This window comes from Melozone crissalis, unplaced genomic scaffold, assembly GCF_028551555.1.
Source record: "Melozone crissalis strain CALT ecotype California unplaced genomic scaffold, PUWL_Pcris_2 ptg000107l_1, whole genome shotgun sequence".
Classification (NCBI taxonomy): domain Eukaryota; kingdom Metazoa; phylum Chordata; class Aves; order Passeriformes; family Passerellidae; genus Melozone; species Melozone crissalis.
The window spans coordinates 5542571-5563426 of NW_026535884.1; the positions used below are offsets into that span (position 1 = coordinate 5542571).

The 20856-nt window shown below is 53.7% G+C and overlaps 1 protein-coding gene across 4 annotated transcripts in view; it reads left to right on the plus strand.

Moving 5' to 3' along the window:
* The window catches only part of RERE (arginine-glutamic acid dipeptide repeats), a 175261-nt gene extending 154854 nt beyond the window's left edge, over positions 1 to 20407 (plus strand). For 2 of the 4 annotated variants that reach the window (XM_054292111.1, XM_054292114.1), the window contains 11 exons: positions 6361 to 6523; positions 8509 to 8601; positions 9319 to 9518; positions 10580 to 10741; positions 12507 to 12620; positions 13241 to 14607; positions 14802 to 15024; positions 15471 to 16194; positions 17394 to 17540; positions 17717 to 17897; positions 18673 to 20407. In XM_054292111.1, the coding sequence (XP_054148086.1) occupies positions 6361 to 6523; positions 8509 to 8601; positions 9319 to 9518; positions 10580 to 10741; positions 12507 to 12620; positions 13241 to 14607; positions 14802 to 15024; positions 15471 to 16194; positions 17394 to 17540; positions 17717 to 17897; positions 18673 to 18706 (3408 nt within the window). In that variant the 3' untranslated portion in view covers positions 18707 to 20407. The remainder of the gene's footprint in view (positions 1 to 6360; positions 6524 to 8508; positions 8602 to 9318; positions 9519 to 10579; positions 10742 to 12506; positions 12621 to 13240; positions 14608 to 14801; positions 15025 to 15470; positions 16195 to 17393; positions 17541 to 17716; positions 17898 to 18672) is intronic. The other 2 variants (XM_054292112.1, XM_054292113.1) reach the window with 2 other exon arrangements.
* The last annotated feature ends 449 nt before the right edge of the window (positions 20408 to 20856 follow it).

The following is a 20856-nucleotide window of genomic DNA, read 5'->3' on the forward strand; positions in this document are numbered from 1 at the left end:
TCCCTAAAAATGGAGGGGAAAAAGAGTTGTGTGCATAGCCCGGGTAAGTTCCATAAAATGTTAATTATCTTATTTGCTGCCAGTTTGTGCAGCCTTAATTACAAACACTGGAAGAGATGAACAAGTGAGCTGCATGGAAATGGCCAGTTGGATGTGGCACACAGAGGAGTTGCTGGTGTTTTTGGGGATAATTTCAATTTCTGTGTGGCTTGCTGAAGCCACGCAGGCACGAGTGAAGCAGGGATTCCTGCTATCCAAAGAGCAGCTCGTGTAGGGCACGAGGAAATGTTGAGCACTCAGCCAGACCTTCCCAAGGATGGGTGACCCTGTCCTGCAGGCCTGGGCTGGGGTTCTGAGGGAGTTTCAGGGGCTGCTCCCGGAGCTGGGGTTAATCAGCACAATTGTCCTTCCCACTCAGGATTGATCTCGGCCCATTTATAAATCTTCTGTCTCTTTGTTTCCTCACGCCATAAAACTTCAAAAGGACGTGCTGGGACTTCATTTGTAAAACTTCATTGACTTCGTCATCAAGAGAAGATGCTGTACGGTGCTGGGGTGTTGCTGTGCTGCTGCAGATAATGTTTGTTTTGGAGGAGAGATTATTTACATCCAGCTCATGTATTCTTTCCTTTTTCCCCTGCACTGACTCTCTCCTGATAGTGATTTCACTCCTCTGACAGTGATTTCACTCCTCTGGCAGTGATTTCACTCCTCTGGCAGTGATTCCATCCCTCACCCATTTTGTGGGACAGTTGGTAGGAGCTCAGGAGGGCAGACACATTCTGCTGGGGCAGTTACAGAAGTGTCCCCTGTGTGTTTAGGTGCACAGTGACGTTATTCTGGTCCCTTCACTGCTCGAGGAACTTGGGAGTGAAATCTTTGTGTCCCAGGCTTGTTTTGGCCCTCCCAGGAGTGCCCCAGGTCTCTCAGGACCCGTGGCAGCCCTTCAGACAGAGCAGAGCCCTCATTTGTGGGAGAGAGGAGCTCCCCGTTCCCTGGTGAGTGAGGGCTGAGCAGGGTACCGTGCTCATTTAGCAGAAACCATTAGAAAGCATAAAGCTCTGTCTGAGTGCAGGATTTTTCCACAACAAAATGAAATCCAGAAGATGCAGATGGAGCCTCGGCTGGGTTCCCAGGAAATTCTGTGGCTGTTCCTGTGCCGGGAGCAAATTGAGAGCATAAAGCCCAAGGAGTCAGCCCGGGTTTGTCACACACCTGTCTCCTCTCTGGATTGCCACTTGCTCAGCCTGTTTGCCAGGAGTTTCACATGAATAATGAGCCCAGGGAGTTTGAGCTGGCTGTGTGCAGGGCAGGGAGGCAGGGGGGACAGCCACCCTCCCAAACTGGAGTGCAGTTCCCAGCAGGGGCCAGGGAGCCAGGGCTGTGCTGCCACCCAGGAGGTGACAAACGGCCTGCAAAGAGGGGCTGCAGGGTGAAATGGCTGTACTTGTGCTTCTGACATCTGCCAGGGAGCCCAGACCTGCAGGGGACTCCTCAGAGAGCGTCCCACCATTTTTAATGGGGCTTTTTGTAGTGTTAAGTGAAGTATTGCTTGGTTTTTAAAAGCCTCTCTTAAAACCTCAGTGATGTGTTGGAATATGCAGGATTCCTGTGCGCCCGAGGTGGACATGAATCAGTGCTACTGAACAGGCTGCTGAGACTTGCTGCTTAATTAGAGCATGTGCAGGGCTGTTTGTCATGGCTGGCAGAGGATGGAGCTGAGCCTGTCACTGCAGCAATGGTCCCTGCAGCTCCTGGGCTCTCACAGCTGCTCCTCTCACCCTCCAGCTTGTGCAGGGGTTCCCCTCTCCTCTCGCTGGGTGTGGATCATGAGAAGAACGAGGCACAGAGTCACTGAGGCTGGGGAAGCCCTCCAGGATCATGGAGTCCAGGCTAACCCAGCCCTGCCATGGTCACCACTGCCCTGTCCCAGGTGTCACGTACACTGCAGGGGTGCTGGTTCCCCCCTGCCCTGGCTGGGTGATGGAAGGGCTGGATGTTCTCAGTTCTGTCTCCTGATGTGCAGGGCAGTGTCCTGGGTTATTTGTGACCTGCCCCGGCTCAGTGTGTTCCACTCTGCCTTGATCCAAACCCGTGTTCTGCTCCTGCCCTGTGCCAGGGCATCAGGGAAGCACTGGAGACTGTTCTTACTGCAGGACTTTATAAGTATTAGCTAAATTGAGTTGACTTAATAAAATCTTGAGGCATTCCAGAAAGATTGTGAATTCATTAAGGCCACAGCTGGACAGTGTGTTCCCCCTGCCCTGCCATGGCTGTTGCAGCCAGTGAGGAGTGCTGTCATTTACTTTTTCTCTTTCATTACTGCAAAGCTATTCCCCTCCTCCATGATTTTTTTTTTTTTTTCCTGTCAGAGCTCGGCTCTGGGGAAATTAAACAGCAATTACTGTGTTTGCTCACTGTGTTATACCCTAACAGATACTTGCAGGGAAGCTGGTGTGTGTGGCATTGGCTTGTGCAGGAGCTGTCGGAGCCCTCCTGCCCAGGGATGCACACCCAGCCCTGACCCTGTGTGTGCCAGGCAGGACTGAACACAAACAGCTCGGGCTCTGGGTTTTACATTGGAACATTGCTGATCAGAAATAGAAAAGCAGGGTTTGCAGGCAGAGGGGCTGCTCTGATGACCTCTGCAGAGGGGTCTGAGCCTCATCTCCCTGTGCAGAAATAACCTGCAGAATCCTCTCCCTGTGCAGAAATAACCTGCAGAATCCTCTCCCTGTGCAGAAATAACCTGCAGAACACAGCTGAAAGGAGATGAAGTGTGACTTTTGTATATGCACCTACGAGGAGGGGTGAGATGGCCTTGGCAGGAGCAGGCAGCAGACTGGAGTGTGAGCTCTGCGTGCATTTCAGAGCTGCTGAAAGCTGAACTGGTGTTTTCAGTGAGGAACATAATCCCCTCTGCCTTGTGAAACTTGGGAATGTCGGTGTTGTCAGGGAAATGTGCCGTTAAAAGCCTGAATAATGCTTCTCATTTTGCTTTCTGAGTGTTGGGGACAGTTAATCAGATGTTCACATGGAGACACGGAGCTGTGTGTGCAGGAAAGGAGAGGTGCTGGTGTGTGGAGGGAAGGTGAGGCTGCGTGACCAGGAGGGGAAAGGAGTCTGCTCCCACAGTGCTGGAAAAGAGAAAGCTGGGCCTGGAGGTGGTTTGGGAGGGCATTGGCAGCATCTTCAGGGATGGGATGGCCAGGCTGTTGCTGTGCCTCTGCTGTGCTGCGGCCGTGGCCAGCCTGCCCGAGCAGCCGCAGGACAAGGCCACTGCTGTGTTTGCAGGCTGGCACGGCAGGCTGGCCCTGCTGATGGCCTGGGAGCCACAGAAAGAGCTCTGGAGCAGCTGCCCAGCCCTGCCAGGCTGGCACGGCTCGGGGATGTGGGATGTGCTGACTGCGAGACCTCGTGGTGAGCCGAGGTGAGATCACCCCAACAAAACGATCGTTGCGGGCCATTCGTGTCACAGCGTTCATGCCTCCGTGTTTGCTTGCAAGCAAAAGCAGCAGCCAATTTGCAAGGCAGCCTTTTGTCCCAGGGCCTTTGATCAATGCTGGCCTGTGTTAATGTTTCAGGAGGCTATTGATTTCTGCAGCAGCTTTTGTTCCCGAATTTATGTGCCCTGGCTTTCAGCAGCGCGCACCGTGCATGTTTGATTAAAGCTCATTTGACTTCTTGCAGTGAGGCTGGGAGCTGCTTTTGCTCCCTGTTTGGGGAGCCTGAGCTTGCCTGACTCAGCCCTTTGTGCTGCAGCCTGTGCCACCCATGCAGGCAGCAGGAGAAGGGTGATGCTGCCAGGCTGAACCCACACAGTGGCATCAGGATGGGGGTGATGCTGCCAGGCTGAGCCCCAGCATTTATCCCTGGGCACACAGTGCCATCCTGGGCATCAGGATGGGGGTGATGCTGCCAGGCTGAGCCCCAGCATTTATCCCTGGGCACACAGTGCCATCCTGGGCATCAGGATGGGGGTGATGCTGCCAGGCTGAGCCCCAGCATTTATCCCTGGGCACACAGTGCCATCCTGGGCAGCCCAGGGGATCCTGCAGGGAATCCCTTCAGCGGGTACCCGTGTAACCTGGCATTCTGTGTGTGCTGCCCCTCTGAGTGCTCTCTTGCTCCCTGAGCCCTTTCCTGAGTGCTGCACTGTGCACTCTGACCATGAACTGCATTCTTTGGTCCTTTCATTCTTTGGTCCTTTTTACCTGGGGTAAAACTGGTTGTTGGATAAACAGACTTTGACTTCATCTTTATCCCTGTGCAGTTGTGACTGCACTTCTGAGCCAGTCTCAGGGGGGAAAAGCATTATGGTCATGAGGCTGGCATTTCTATAAATATCCACAGTTTCTTTTTTAAACTTTGCTTTATGATCTGCATGTATAAATTGTTAAACTTCCCTCGGGACCTGATGGCTTTGCAATGTGTAAATGGAGCTCTAATAGGTTCCCATTCCCTATTTTATGGTGGGAGGAGAACAGATTGGCTCCCACTCTGCTGTTGCCGTGTGTCAGAGGACACATTCATTCACTGACATAAAGACATGGGATTTACTGACTTGCTCCTTGGTGCCGACACCTCAGATTTGGTACAAATGAATTTATAGGTAAAAAACGACCGGTTTCATTTGCAGGAGGCTTTGAGCCTGTGCAGAGCATTGCCAAGGCCTCCCTGCAGAGCCCAGGCTGGCCCTGGCACGGGCGCAGCCCCAAGTGGACAAACAGCTGGCCTGGGTGGACTTTGAGCCCGCTGGATGGGCTCAGGGAAATGGCATTTCTAAAGCAAACAAGCAGGGTGCTGGGCCCAGAGCTGCTGCTCTGCCCAGTTTGCCGTGAGCATTGTGTGCTCATCACCAGGCAGCTTCAGATCCTCTGCAGGAAACACATTTTTAATATTCTTAGTAGGGTTTAGTCCCTCAGAATCAAGAATTGTAGGTAACGTTTTGCCCCCTTGCTCCTCCTCCCCAGCCATCACTGCGAATATTTGTTAATTTAATACATGAAACACAAACACAGTTCCATGGTGGGGATCAGCAGCATCATCCCAGTCTGTGGCAGCGCAGATTAAAAATGATCTGTTCTGCCCGTTGCCAGAATGTGGTCGTGTTCTTTCTTCTGGGGTTTCTATTTTTAAATTAGGCACTGGTAAAATTCTTAAGTGTCTTAAATGTCAGCAGTTAATGTCTAGAACAACATCCTCCCTTTGTCTTTGCAGCGTTTCAGTGGTGCAGGTATTGGCTGTGGCTGTAATTGCCTGTTTGGGGCCCTGGGGAGGGTTTGCATTCAGGCAGGGTCGTTATTGGAGTTAACTCCTGCTCTGCCCGGAGCAGGGGCTGCCGCATTTCCCCACGGAGGCAGCAGGCCGAGGTTATTTGATCACACAAAACACAGTTCAAAGAAACCCTTTTTGTGGGCAGTTCAGGTATGTTTGTTCTGATGTTGATTTTTTCAAGGGGCTGGTTAGAACTTCTCCGTTTTTCCCTTGCAACTTGAAAGCAACAACACCTTTTACCTTAGAGGCAGACAAGTCGCCAGGAAATGATGGGGTTTCAAAGTAAGAGAAAAGAGATTAAAACCACATGCTGTTCTTTGGTTCAGCCTTGCAAACCCAGGTTTGAATGGCAGCTGCTGCACTTCCTGAATGTAAGCCAGATTCATTACGCTGTGAAATTATCACTCATTTCTCTAGGTGTGCTCTTTTAACTGCTTAATTAATTTAGATGTGGGTATATATATTCAAATTAAAACACGATTTAGCGTGGTGGGGTTGTGTTACGGTTATAGACTTGTTGTTGAACACGTTTGTACTCAAACTTCCAGCTCCTTACAGAATATTGAACAATGGCTGACAGAATGGCAGAGTGTGCTTGGGCTGAGCCTTGTTCTGTCTGTGGACAGCAGGAGCTGGGGCAGGTTTGGGGTGGCTGTTGGGTTTGGGGTGGTTGTTATCAGGTCTGGGGTGGCTGTCAGCTTTGGGGTGGCAGTCAAATCTGGAGTGGCTGTTGTCTGCTTTGGGGTGGCTGTCAGAGCTCGGTGCCAGGGCACGCTGACAGTGACACAAGGGCACCCTCTTCTGAGGCATCCAGGTGGAGGCTGGCTCCTGGTGCTTCCCAGCCTCTTTCCTTTCCTCAGGGAGGAGTGAAAAAGCATTTATTTGCTTATTTTCCTCCTCTTGCAAAAGCGAGCAGCCAATAATGAGTGTTTTTTGTGTGTCTTACCTGAACAGTTCTTTTTTCCTGGCTGAAATCCATCATGATTCTTGCTGGGAAGATCCCAGCGAGCCGGGGGAGGCAGGGGCTGGCAGGCAGGTTTGCAGTCCCTCTGACCCCGTGCTCTGTGCTGTTTGTGCTTGCAGGGGGAGCTGATCACCTTCTATTACTACTGGAAGAAGACGCCCGAGGCGGCGAGCTCGCGCGCGCACCGGCGGCACCGGCGCCAGGCCGTGTTCCGCAGGATCAAAACCCGCACGGCCTCCACGCCCGTCAACACCCCCTCCAGGCCCCCCTCCAGCGAGTTCTGTGAGTGCAGCCCCGGCTGGGCACTGCCGGGCAGGGAGCAGGTGCCACGCATCCCAGGGACAGCGGGAAATGGGGCTGGGGCAGCCGCCCTCCCTGCTCCTGCACCGTGCTGCTGGAGCGGGGCTTTGGTCAGCCAGGGATGTGTGCAGGCATTAAGCATTAAAGCGTCCTGTGGGGATGGAAGTGCTGCCCTGGGGTTGGGTTTCCCCGCGCTTTTTCTTGGTGCTGTGTTGTATGTTCTCCAGGCTTGTTACAGTAATGGGGATTGGGAAGCACAGAAGGAAGGAAGGAAGGGCTCCCTGTCTTTGGAAAGAAGTCCCTTCCATCCTTCTGGGCAATCCCTACCCTCTGCTGGAGCTCAGACTGTCCCAGGCAGCCTTGGAGGGGCAGTGGCCTTGCCTGGAGCAGAAGTGTCCGACCCAAAGCAATTCCCCAGAGCAGTGCCTGCTGCCTCGTGCAGGGTCCCTACAGGGACAGAAACCTTTGTCCAAATGGGAAGGGTTTGTTACCCTGGGAGGTTTAAATCTTCCTAAAGCCACATAGAGAAAAGGGGCTGTGGGAGGCAGATGTAATAATGACCAGGGCTGGTGGAGGATGTGGTGGGCAGGCTGGACACAGAATTCTATCCAGGATAGAAGGGAGGGAGCAGGAAAGGGCTGGGAGCTTTCCCTGCTCAGCTGGTGGGAGTTACTGCTGTGCACAAGGAGTGAGGATCTGGACTCCACAGCTCAATCCCACATACTCAGCTTGTGAGAGCTTGTGGCTGGGGGAACCCATCCTATGGACCTGACTGCAGGATGAGAGTCACAATTCATTTGGCAAAAGAAACAAGTGCTAGCCTGGGGTCAGCTCTGCAGTCAGGGTTTGAGCACCTGCAAGTATTAATGTAGGAATCAGAGCAGTGGTAGCTATTAAATGTAACCCTGTGTTAATTTGAAGGGTAATGAGTTGCTGACAAATGCTGATGGCAAGTACAGGAGAATCCGTGAGCTTTAATCCATAAACTATAACCTGCATGTACAAAACATCCTCTTGGAGCCTTTAGAAAAACACTGTTCCTGTATCAAGGACCTCTCTTCTAATTAAAGATTTGAACAGAAGAAGCCTCAGGGCTTCCTGCTTGTGCCAAATTACAGCCCTGTTGTGTTGTGAATTTATAGTGGTGGGACTAGAACAGTGCAGTGCTCTCAAAAGGGAAATACTTACTCCTGAGGTGTTTAGAAGGTAAGATACAGCTTTTGTGATGTCTGCGTATTTTCAGTGCTTTAGATGCTGCTTTTGAGCTCATAGATGTGTAATCAGCTAATTTGCCTCAAAGGAGAGGGACCCTTTGCATATTCTCTTCTTCTTCAGAACATGACATTTTTGCAGTGTGAGTGTGCCACAGGTTAAAACTTTGAGTCCTGCATTAAGGACACGAGAGCTGGTGTTAGTTATCCTTTAGTGCCTCTCATGCAAAAGGATCTCAACATGTTTTCCAAACAGGTCCATGGTATGTAAGCGTTGATTCCTCCACCCACAAACACCTCTGCTGCTGGGTAACAAAATAAAAATCAGAAAAGCTACTGCAGGGCCTGTTCATGGGATATTGTAGGTTTTAAATGTAGAATATTTTATTTCAAATTTGACCAGATTCTAGAGATAATTGCCTTTTCTCTTGAAAATCGTGGGTTTGGAACATAGCCTCTTGACCTCCCCATGGATGGTATTTGAATGACAACTTACCTGGAAATGTAGCACGTGCTGAATCAGAGGTTCCAGGAGTTGAATCCCTTGGCACATTCCTGGGATCCTCTTGAACCTGCAGCGTGATGAGATCTGGCTTTGCTCAGTGTGAAGAATCAGCAATAATGGCCATGCAAGGCAGAGTGGGCGTGGGGAGTCACGATCCATTCCACTTAGTGCTTATTTTAGCCAAGTAGGAGGAAATAGAAAATCCTGCTGAGTGTTGATTTTCCATTTTCCTCTCTCTCTCCCACCCTCAGTGGACCTGAGCTCGGCCAGTGAGGATGACTTTGACAGCGAGGACAGCGAGCAGGAGCTGAAGGGCTACGCCTGCCGCCACTGCTTCACCACCAGTACGTGCCAGTGCCAGTGCCAGTGCCAGTGCAGTGCCAGCCCTGCTGGGGCTCCCCTCTGCTCCCCTGGGGCTGGCTGCACCAGCACGAGCAGCTCCTGAGCTGGGGCAGCTGCTCTCAGCTGAAATATGCAGCGTTCCTAGCAGAGTTCATCAGGCTTTGCCATTGCACATTAATACTGCGGTGACAGAGGGGGAGCCCGAGGTAGACATTTAGACAGGCATAAATCTGCATAATCCATAATCTATGTAATCAGTTTGGGGCATAATGAGTCACTGTTGGGCTGTGGCTGTCACACACTAAACTTCCTGGTGCTGCACCAAATCTCCTGTGCATCCGCCCCCTTGCTGTGGCTGCTCCCAAAGGTTGTCTGGTGCTGGGGCATTTGCAGCTGAAAGTGGAAGCCCCAGAATGGGGAAGGAAATGAGAGGTTCACAGCTCACTTCTCTTGCAGAAACCACAGCTTTGAAGAACAACAGCTGCTTGTTAGCTCCCAGGTAGAGCAGATAAGGTTTCTTTCTGTGCCTCAAAGCTGGAGTTTCTTAAGCAAGCAACCGTAGTTGGTAAAAATTGAATATTGAGGGTGTGCGCTGGGACAGGACAGACTTTTCCAGAAACTTGTTACCCATAGAAAATCAGCTTTTTTTTAACAATTGCTGTGTTCGTGCTGGGCTGGATGCTCTGTGGGTGCTGAGCTGTTGCTTTCCCTGCCCCAAGCCTCCAAGGACTGGCACCACGGGGGCCGGGAGAACATCCTGCTGTGCACCGACTGCCGCATCCACTTCAAGAAGTACGGGGAGCTGCCGCCCATCGAGAAGCCCGTGGACCCCCCCCCCTTTATGTTCAAGCCTGTGAAGGAGGAAGACGATGGCCTCAGCGGGAAGCATAGCATGAGGACACGGCGCAGTCGAGGCTCGGTGCGTTTCACCCTCCTCAGGGCAGGGGCAAAGGGAGCCAGGGCCCTGAACTGGTTTGCCATGGGCTGAGCTGCTCCTGCTGCCTGTGTGTGCCAGGGGGAGCTTTGCTGAGGCTGAGCTGTCTCTGGAAAAGGGGATGGAATGTCCCTGCAAGCTGTGCTATTTCTCTGTCATGACTGGCAGTGGGCTGTCACCGTGAGGGGGCATTGGCAGTGCACTGCAGATCCTGTGCTAGTGCATGTCCTCCTTCCAGCTGCATCCTGTCAGAGCTGTGCCCTTGGGAGGGATTAAAATCAGATGGTGTTCATGTGGTCTCCTCATGTTACTGGAGTTAAAGCCTCTTCCCTCAGAGAGCTCTGCTTTGCCTCTGTGGTTGGTGTGCTCTGAGTTGTGACTCGAGTGGGGCACCAGGAGCAGCTCTGGGTGATTTATCTTGGAGTTGGGTTTAGCTGAGGGAAAGCAGCAGATAGATTTCTTTCCTTGCCCTCCCCTCTCTGTCTTTCTGAAGAGGATGATGTGACCATTGATTGTAAATACCTCGTGAGGCTCCACTCTTGGGGAGTGTTGGCTTTCGTAGTCAGTCCTCCAGAAAAGTGCCAAACTGGCAGGAAAACAGCATTAATTATTGAAATGTGCTCTCCTGATCCCTTACTGATGGAGTAGATAGTCAGATAGAGCTCTGTGCTTTCTAAAGCATAGCAGGAGCACGCTGGAACTGGGAGTTTGGACCTTGGCCTTGACTGCCAGCAGATGGAGCATTCTTAATGGAACATGGGCTCCTCTCCTGCCTCTGCCCCCTTGTGTGTGTGCTGCGTATGGGAACATCTTCCTGAATGCCATTTCTAACAGACACTGCTGATGAAATAATCAGCACTTAATGCTTGTGAGTAGGCAGAATTAGGATTTGCCTCCTTTTACATTTGAGTCCGGTTGGGCTTTGAAGGACGAAGTGCAGAAACGCTGCAGGTTTTTGGTGCCGGGCCGTGCCCCCCATGGCCCTGCCGGGGCAGAGCACTCTGAGGGGCCCCTCAGTGCTGAGCTGACCGGGCTGTCGTCCCCAGATGTCGACCCTACGCAGTGGCAGGAAGAAGCAGGCGGCCAGCCCCGATGGCCGCGCCTCGCCCATCGCCGAGGACGTGCGCTCCAGCGGCCGCAACTCGCCCAGCGCCGCCAGCACCTCCAGCAACGACAGCAAGGCCGAGTCTGTCAAGAAATCCACCAAGGTAACCCCACACCTGGGCAGCCCCGGCCAGGAGAGGCCTCTCGGGCAGGTAACCCTTCCCTGGGCTGCCTTGGGCAGGTAACCCTTCCCTGGACTGAATACTGAGGCCTCTTGGGCAGGTAACCCTTCCCTGGGCTGAATACTGAGGCCTCTCGGGCAGGTAACCCTTCCCATGGGCTGAATACTGAGGCCTCTCGGGCAGGTAACCCTTCCCTGGGCTGCCTTGGGCAGGTAACCCTTCCCATTGGCTGAATACTGAGGCCTCTTGGGCAGGTAACCCTTCCCTGGGCTGCCTTGGGCAGGTAACCCTTCCCATGGGCTCTGCCTGCCAGGAGAGGCCTCTCGGGCAGGTAGCCCTTCCCCTGGGCTGCCTTGGGCAGGTAACCCTTCCCATGGGCTGCCTTGGGCAGGTAACCCTTCCCCTGGGCTGAATACTGAGGCCTCTCGGGCAGGTAACCCTTCCCTGGGCTGCCTTGGGCAGGTAGCCCTTCCCATGGGCTGAATACTGAGGCCTCTTGGGCAGGTAACCCTTCCCTGGGCTGAATACTGAGGCCTCTCGGGCAGGTAACCCTTCCCATGGGCTGAATACTGAGGCCTCTTGGGCAGGTAACCCTTCCCTGGGCTGAATACTGAGGCCTCTTGGGCAGGTAACCCTTCCCTGGGCTCCCCCAGCCAGGGCTGCACACCTGAGGCCCTTCAGGCAGGTACAGGAGGCTGGGGAATCTCTCCACGACCCAAAAGCCCCGTGAGTGTGGGTAAGGCAGAGAGTGGGGCAGCCTGGAGCTGGCCAGGGAGGGGTGGGAGTGATCCAACCTCCCCACATCACCTCCCTGCTCTCACAGTAAAGTAATCCCCCCACTTCAGATGCAAATGCAAGCATTAAGCTCAGGGGAGTAATGCAGATCAGAAATGCTGAATTTAAGACTAGTAGACAGTTTTGGGGATTTTTTGTAAGCAGTACTTAATCTTTGTTTACAAAGGAGTATGAGCATTTAGTAATTGATTCTGCTTCTGCTACTGTTTTCTGGAGGTGTATTTGTTTGATTGTTCAGAGCAAGCTGACAGTTGAGTCTCTTCAAATGAACTGAGTGCCTTTCCAAGGGAGCTCTAAAGAAACAAAGCCACATGAAGCTGAAGGCTTACCATTAAGCAGTGTGAATTGAGAAGTAGCAAGTTAAAAATAAATATTACACAGATTTAAAAAAGTCAAAATGAGCATGGAGTAAGTTTTCACATTATAAAACTGAAAACTCGGCAGAATTTAAAGTTAGGTAATTATGTGATGCACAGAGCTTTTCCAGGCCATGGGAGAAGGTAGTAATCTCAGAATAGCTATTCACTCTTGGCCCTGTATTTGAGGGGATCTAAAAATATTCCTCTCAAAATATCAAGAGTAGAGCAAGACTTGCATGCAGCAGAAGGAGGTTTATCCTGTCTCCTGCAGAAATTCTGGCTCTGTCTTGCACCAGTTAATAACTGGTGTTGGTCTATGTTGGAAGGGTAACCTGGGTCTGCCGTGAGTTCCTCCTGGACTTGGTTCTGCCCAGCTCTCTTTAAAATATCCCTTCATATGAGGAATGCTTTGTGCACTTTGCCTTCTTCCTACCAGTTTGATGTGCATTGGAGTGCTCTTAAATACTGACTGTGCCAACCCCTGAGTTCTGCTGCTCCTTAATCTGTGTTAGTAGGGTGGCACTGGCCTACACTCAACTTACCTTTGCATTTACACCACTGGTGAGTGTTGTGTTCTGTTCCCGTTGTGGCAGAAGATAAAGGAAGAGGTTTCTTCTCCTCTCAAGAACTCCAAGAGGCAGCGGGAGAAGGCAGCATCTGACACAGAAGAACCTGACAGGTCCAATGCCAAAAAATCCAAAACTCAAGTGAGTCCCACACAGGAGTGTTTCCTCTTAGGAGAATGGTTTGAGGTGGGGAGGAGTGCAAATCTGGTAACAAACCAAAAACATTAAATCAATTTAAGCCACAGCAAATTGTAACTTAATCTTGTGGCTGGAAAGCGACCAATGTTATAATGTGTTCCTCCTGCTGAAAACAGTGGAGTGATATGGGGTAAGTCCAGAAGTTGGGTTTTTTCTTTGTTTTAATATTAATATCAGCCTTATAGGAGTACACTGGATTGTTCTCCACTCCTTTCCTCCATTTTTTGTAAATTTAAATTTGAGTTTTTGTCTTCTCTGACAAGTTAGAAGACCGCCACTGGAATTGTCACAAATCTTTTCCATTGCTGGTCACCCTCATAGTGAAGAAGAGTTTTGCTATGTTCAGCAGGACCCCTCCTGTATTTCAGTTTGTTCCTGTTGCCCCTGGGTACTGTGGGATCTGGTTCTGCTGTCTTTGCACTTCCCTTGGGTGTTTGTGTTCCTGTGCTGGTTTGGGCCCTGTGAGGTTCAAAGGGCGCCCGTGTCTGCACAGTGTGACAGACCCCATTCTGCAGCACCCCTGGAGTGCTTGTCCCGGGCTCAGTGGTCTCCTCTCCCCACAGGAGATGAGCAGGCCCAACTCCCCGTCGGAGGGCGAGGGCGAGGGCGAGAGCTCCGACAGCCGCAGCGTCAACGACGAGGGGAGCAGCGACCCCAAGGACATCGACCAGGACAACCGCAGCACGTCCCCCAGCATCCCGAGCCCGCAGGACAACGAGAGCGACTCGGACTCCTCGGCCCAGCAGCAAGTGCTGCAGGCGCAGCCCCAGGCGCTGCAGGCCCCGGGCGGCGCTGCCCAGGCCGCAGCTCCCGCGCCGCCGGTGCCGGCCCCGCTGCCGGCGCCGCCGCCCGCGTCCAGCGCCGCCCCGGCGCCCGCGCAGGCGTCGCCGCCCGCGTCCCAGCCCTCGGGCCAGCCCCCGCCCTCTGCTCCCCCCGCTCCCCACTCGCACATCCAGCAGGCGCCTGCGCTGCACCCGCAGAGAGTCCCGTCCCCCCACCCTCCCCTGCAGCCCCTGAGCGTGTCCCAGAGCCAGCCCGCGCCCGCCCCGGCGCAGCCCCCGCCGCACGGGCAGCCCCAGCCCGCCCCGCACGGCCTGCAGGCGCAGCCGCTGCTGCCCCACGGCCCCGGGGCTGCCCAGCCCTTCTCCCTGCCCGCCCAGCCCGCCCAGTCTCAGGTGCCCCTCCAGACGCAGGCCCCGTCCCACTCGCACTCGGGGCTGCAGGCGGCGCAGCCCGTGCTGCCCGGCGCGGCCTCGCTGCAGCCGGCGCAGCCTCCCCGTGAGCAGCCTCTGCCGCCCGCCCCCATGGCCATGCCTCACATCAAACCTCCCCCCACCACCCCCATCCCGCAGCTGCCCACCGCCCCGGCCCACAAGCACCCTCCCCATCTCTCGGGGCCGTCTCCCTTCTCCATGAACTCCAACCTGCCCCCGCCGCCCGCTCTGAAGCCGCTGAGCTCGCTGTCCACTCACCACCCTCCCTCGGCACACCCTCCTCCCCTGCAGCTGATGCCTCAGAGCCAGCCTCTGCAGTCCTCTCAGGCCCAGCCTCCCGTTCTGACCCAGAGCCAGAGCCTTCCTCCTCCCGCCAGTCACCCTCCCTCCGGACTCCATCAGGTCTCCTCGCAGCCCCCCTTCTCCCAGCACCCCTTTGTGCCCGGGGGCCCCCCTTCCATCACGCCTCCGTCGTGCCCCTCCACCTCCACGCCGCCCACCGTGCCTGGCATCCCCCTGCAGACCCCCATCTCCACGTCAGCAGCCTCTAGTGGGACGGTGCCCGTGGTGACGGCCTGCACGCTGCCACCCATCCAGATCAAGGAGGAGGCCCCCGATGAGGCTGAGGAGCCCGAGAGCCCTCCACCCCCACCCCGGAGCCCGTCCCCAGAGCCCACGGTGGTGGACATCCCCAGCCACGCCAGCCAGTCAGCCAGGTGAGGAGCTTTCATCAGTGCTCTGCTTTCCCTGCTTTGTACTCCGCTGTCTGTGTGTGTAAAACCAGTGCAGTACAGTGAATTTTCTCCTGGGAAGCTGGTACTGTTTGGTCTAAGTGTAGAATGATATTTTTTAGTTTGGACGCTTTGCACCTTTCCCAGGGCTGAGCTCTTCTCTGTTTTGTTCCTTTCAGGTTCTATAAGCACCTGGACCGTGGCTACAATTCGTGCTCCAGGGCAGACCTGTACTTCATGCCCCTGGCAGGATCCAAACTGGCCAAGAAGAGAGAAGAGGCCATCGAAAAGGCCAAAAGGGAAGCGGAGCAGAAAGCCAGGGAAGAGAGGGAAAGAGAAAAAGAGAAAGAGAAGGAAAGAGAGCGGGAGCGGGAGCGTGAGCGAGAAGCGGAAAGAGCTGCGGTAGGTGCAGATCTGGCTCAGAGCTGGGGGAGAGGATTGGTGCCTGGGTCTGACCTGGGTGATGGCTGCGGGATGCAGATCCCCAGGAGCACTTAAACCCTGTCAGGGGTCTCTGAGCTTGGAGCTGTGTGTATGGACTGAAATCCAGCCCGCTCTGAGCACCTCTGACCTGCCTGGGACTGTCTTCTCCTTAAAGGACATGGAGAGTTTCTGCCCCAGGTTTGGGTCTGTGGGAAGCCAGAGCAGCTGGGCAGAACGAGGCCAATGTTGGCATTTACCTTGCAGCAGGAGAGCGCCGTGCAGACGCAGGGAATGCCTTTGTGCCCTGTGCAGGCACACGAGTGCCGTGTCCTGGCAGAGGGGCTGGCGGTGGAGGGGAGGGGTGTGTGTTTATGTGTGTGTGGCTGAGCTGTGCTGACCTGAGGCTGTTTCCCCGCTGTGTGCAGCAGAAGGTGTCCAGCTCCTCCCACGAGGGCCGCCTGGGCGAGTCCCAGCTCAGCGGGCCGGCGCACATGAGGCCGTCCTTCGAGCCGCCCCCCACCACCATCGCGGCCGTGCCGCCGTACATCGGGCCGGACACGCCGGCGCTGCGGACGCTCAGCGAGTACGCGCGGCCCCACGTCATGTCCCCGACCAACCGCAACCACCCCTTCTTCGTGCCCCTGAACCCCACGGACCCGCTGCTGGCCTACCACATGCCCGGCCTGTACAACGTGGACCCCGGCATCCGCGAGCGGGAGCTGCGCGAGCGCGAGATCCGCGAGCGCGAGATCCGCGAGCGGGAGCTGCGCGAGAGGATGAAGCCCGGCTTCGAGGTGAAGCCGCCGGAGCTGGACGCGCTGCACCCGGCCGCCAACCCCATGGAGCACTTCGCCAGGCACGGGGCGCTGACCATCCCGCCCGCCGCGGGGCCGCACCCCTTCGCCTCCTTCCACCCGGGGCTCAACCCGCTGGAGAGGGAGAGACTGGCGCTGGCGGGGCCGCAGCTGCGGCCGGAGATGAGCTACCCGGACAGGCTGGCGGCCGAGCGCATCCACGCCGAGCGCATGGCCTCGCTCACCAACGACCCCCTGGCGCGGCTGCAGATGTTCAACGTCACCCCCCACCACCACCAGCACTCGCACATACACTCGCATCTACACCTACACCAGCAGGACCCCCTACACCAAGGTGAGCCCTGGCAGCTGGCACTGCCCTGGGGAGCGGCTCAGGATGGGCCCAGTGTGACCCTGGAACTCAAACAGCAAAATCCCTATCTTCATGTCTATGTTGTGGTCCTATGGCGTGGACGGTTGTGGTAACTAAAATGCAGCTACTTTTTGTTAGAGTGATGGTAACACCACAGTGATCTTCCTTCAGACTCTCACTGTGAAAGGTTTGCTGGTTTGTTGTGGGTTGGTTTTTTTAAGTACTGCTGTCCTAGAGCAGCACCTTACAGCTGGAATAACTAATAGTCTCAGAAATGGATCTGTGCCTTGCCCATTTCTGTAGCAAGATATGTGGTTACTGCTCCAGAGGTCTGGAGCCCTGGAGATGAGGCACTCAGCAGGAATTTTCACATTTTCTCATGACAGAGTGGAGAGAACCAGGCACCAGGTGCTGCAGCTGCCAAGGGAGGGGAGGGGAAAATCGGAGTAAAATGCAGGTTCTGGTGTCTGGTTACCAATGCAGTGTTTGTGCAAGCAGATGTAGAATCCTTTGCCCTGGAGCAGTGTCCATGAAATGTGCTGGGATGGCCACTGTTGGAGTTGGAGGGAATGTGAGCGCTGCTGCACAAGCCAGGTTGGACAGCAAGGAAAGCAGCAGGGTGGTGTGAGGTTCTTGAGGGCTGGGGGGTTGCAGGTAAGGGATGGCAGAATGCTGAATTTCAGCGTTCCTGAAGCTGCTGAGGCTCCCTGCAGAAATCACAGATGGGCTCAGGTGCAGCAGGTGTGCAAAGCCCCTGGCAGCACAGGAAATGTGACCCAGGCTGTGTGTACAAGGACTCTGCTGCCAGGTGAGGCAGTCACGGAGCACGTCTGTGCAGGTGAGGCTGGATGCTCCCCAGGTGCTTGTTCTGGACAAAACCATGGCTTGTGCATTGTCCCAGTGCAGAGAGAGGCTGCTGCAGACACAGCCAGGGCAGTTCCCTGCCAAGGCTCTGTGTGTGCTTGAGCCAAATTTGGCTTTGTGCTCTGCCAGGTTCAAGCACAGTCAGGGGCTCTTGGGTGCTTCCTGCTCCAGGTGGCTCCCCTGGTGCTCAGGGCTGTTACAGCCCCTGTGTCTCCTCAGAGTGGGGATGAACATTGGTGCTGGGCACCAGCTGAAGGAATTGTTCTGGCTCTCTGTTCCTTTCCCCTGTGGAAACTCTTTCTCTCCTTCTCTCTCAGGCTCAGCAGGACCTGTCCATCCCCTGGTGGATCCTTTAGCAGCTGGACCCCACCTGGCACGTTTTCCCTACCCACCTGGGACCATCCCCAACCCATTGCTAGGGCAGCCACCTCACGAGCATGAAATGCTCCGGCATCCAGTCTTTGGTGAGAGCATTTTGTGGTGCTTTGCAGGGCTGGGCTTGGATCTGCAGCGTTATCTTTTGTCGTGGGGTTTCACATTTCTCAGCGGGGGGAGCGAGCTGTGCTTTGGGTGGGCTGGGTGGTTCATTGGGGTGGCCAAGGAGCAAAGCAGAGTGTGAAGGTGCTGCCTGTGCCCCCAGGTACCCCCTACCCTCGGGACCTGCCCGGGGCCATCCCCCCTCCCATGTCAGCAGCGCACCAGCTGCAGGCCATGCACGCGCAGTCGGCGGAGCTGCAGAGACTGGCCATGGAGCAGCAGTGGCTGCACGGCCACCCCCACATGCACGGCGGGCACCTCCCCAGTCAGGAAGATTACTACAGGTGAGCCTGCCAGGGGGAATGGGGCACCTGGGGCTTCCAGGGGTTTCTGCACATTCCTTCTTTTCCCTGGGAGTTTGCTCCTCCCGCTGTGTGCTGGGCCCTGATGTCTGAGCTGTGCTCAGAGCTGCTCTGGGCAGCTGGGAAGGGAAATCCAGATTCTGGCACAGCATTGGAGCAGCTGGGTGTCCTGTTGCAGGATCCCCAGTCGTGTCCCACCTGCACAGCTGGCACTGGTGCCCACCTGTGGGGCTCCCTGTGCCAGGGCAGTGCCCAGGGTGCTGCTCTGTGGAATTTGCAGGCAACCCCAGCAAGGGAAGAGATGGGAATCTTGACTCCATATTTCAGAAGGCTGATTTTTTTTTTTTTATTATATATATTATATTAAAGTGATATATCAAAGCTATACTAAAAGAATAGAAGAAAAGGATTTCATCAGAAGGCTTGAAAGGAATAGAAAAGAATGATGATAAAATCTTGTGACTGCTCACAGCCTCGACACAGGTGGCTGTCACTGGTCATCAGGTAAAAACAATTCACATGCTGGTAAACAGTTCTCCAAATCACATTCCAAAGCAGCAAAACATGGAGAAGCTGAAGCTTCTCAGGAGAAAAGACCCTAACAAAAGGATTTTTCATCCAGTATGTCTGTGGCAGTGCTCAGGGTTCAGAAGCTGCAGCCCCTGCTCCCTGCAGGGTGGCAGGAGGGCAGAGCATCTCCTGTGTCTCACACCTCCTTTGTTAAAATGTGTTAAAATGAGTTTCCTTTCTCTTGCAGTCGACTGAAAAAAGAAGGCGACAAACAGTTGTAATAAATTATTTATTTGTAACGCTGGCAATGGAAACCCCAGTCCTTGGGAAGGAGTGGAACATTTTTACATACAAGAAGAGCTACAAAAGGAAAAGAATATCTTATAAAGATTTCTTTATATATTTAAAACAGAAGCAACCACCCGACAAGTAGAGACTTATCAGCATAGTGTTCATTTGTAGAGAAGATTTCTCAAGACTGGTGTGGGTCTCCCTGCATGAAAACGTATTCAGAAGCCTCTTGGAAATACAGGACTGTGTGGAACATTCAGAGAACTTCCTGCAATCTTGTTTTTTTTTTTTTTTCTTTCTTTTCTTACTAGTTTGTTTTCAGTAGGTGCTAGAATCAGGTTCACAACACGAGTCACTGTGCGTGAAGGGACACTCAATGCATCTATAGGTAACTAAAAAAAAAAACAAGGATTGCAAGTAGGTGACATAACAAGCTCTGAATCCAAGTGCTATAATAATAAAAAAAATCTACTTTTATTTTAATACATTGTAGGAAATCTTCATAATTTTAAAAGAGAGCTCAGTTCTGCAGCATGGCTTTTTAAGTCTGTAAATAACTTTTTTTGGGTAGAGGGGAGAAACAAAACAAAACAAACTCCAGAAACGTTTATCTTGATTTTCAGTAACATCACAAATTGTGAATTCCTACCTGGTATTGACAGAATACAGAGTTGATTTTTTAATAAAATATATATATATAATTATCCCTTTAATTAAAGGGAACGATGGGTTATCAATAATTTCAAATGGGTAAAAGCTTGACATTTGGTTTGATATCGACAATAAGCATTAAAGGGATTTGCAGGGATAATGTTGCAAATGACTGTTTCTGTTCTTGGTTTTTCGGTTGGTTTGGTTGTTTGGGGGTTTTTGTTGGTGTTCCATCTCTCTGTTCTGCAGCTGATTTTGTTGAGTTGGGTTTCTCAGCAGCTCAGATGTCCCTTGGACCCCGCTGGCCCTTTGGGCGCCGCCTCCAACGGTTCATTTTTGTGTGGCCATAAAACACTTCTTTCCTGGGAGATTGGAAACCTAACCCAGCTCCGTTGGGTTTGACTTTGGGCAGAAGGTTCAGAGAAACAATCTGTTGCAAAAATCTCTTTTTTAGCTGTCGATGGCTCAGCAGTGCAGCCGCAGTTGTGCATGCCGTGCATACCTGGGGAGGAGCTGCTTTCCTGCCCTCCTGCTGCACGAGCTCTTCAGGAAAGTGGACTTGGCAACTTTCTCATTCGGTTGTGTTGCAAAGAGCAGTCTGTTTTGTCTTTGGCTGTTTGAGTTTGGGTTTCTATGAGCAGAAAGTGCTTAATGCAGCAGGGCAGCGTCCCTGAGGAGCTGTGGGTGCTCTGGGACAGCGGCACAGGGCAGCTCCTCTTGGTGCTTGCCCAGGCTGGGCAGGGGAGAGGAGCACACAGGGAGCATTAAAGGACACAGCTCTGCTCACCAAGCAGGTTTTTCAATTTTTCCCCCCAGTTTTTGTTTGCTGGAGCAGAGGGTGATGCGACCAATGGACATCTGAACCTGCTGCTCATTTTTTCTGCTGGTGCACAACTCCCCGTTCTCTCTCTCCACCCTCGAGTGCTCTCTGCTGCTGTAGCCTGTCCAGTGTGATGGTTGTGTCCCAGCACTGTCCTGAGCCCGCTGGTAAAGTTGTAGTTACTCAGTGCAGGCACAGGGCTCATCCCCCTCTGCTGCTCAGCCCACAGTGAAAAGGGAGAGCAGGGGATTTCCTGCAGAAATTCCCTTTGCGCTGTGCCCAGTCTGCAGCGCTGAGGGGTTTGGTCAGTGCTGCTGGGTCAGCTCTGGCTGTTGTGGGGTCAGGCGGAGTGGAGGGAGTGGGGCAGTGAGGGGTGCCAGGGTTCCTTGTGGGGCTGGGATTGTTCCTGCTCGTGGCTGGGCAGCCGGCAGGGTGGGCCTGCTCAGTCAGCAGAGACTGCCTCAGTTTACTTTTAGTGCTGTGAGGGTCTCATCAGACACATTTCAGTTCAGTTTCTCCCCTCCTTTTGTTTTACTGTCTGCAATTGGGGAGTTTGGGAGAGTTCAGCCACTTCAGCCATTTCTTCTGACCCTTCTCTTGCTGTTTTTTAGCCGTAGTTCTTCAGAAAAAGGAAAAGCTCATTCCCTCCAGTGGTCCTCTCTGTGTTCT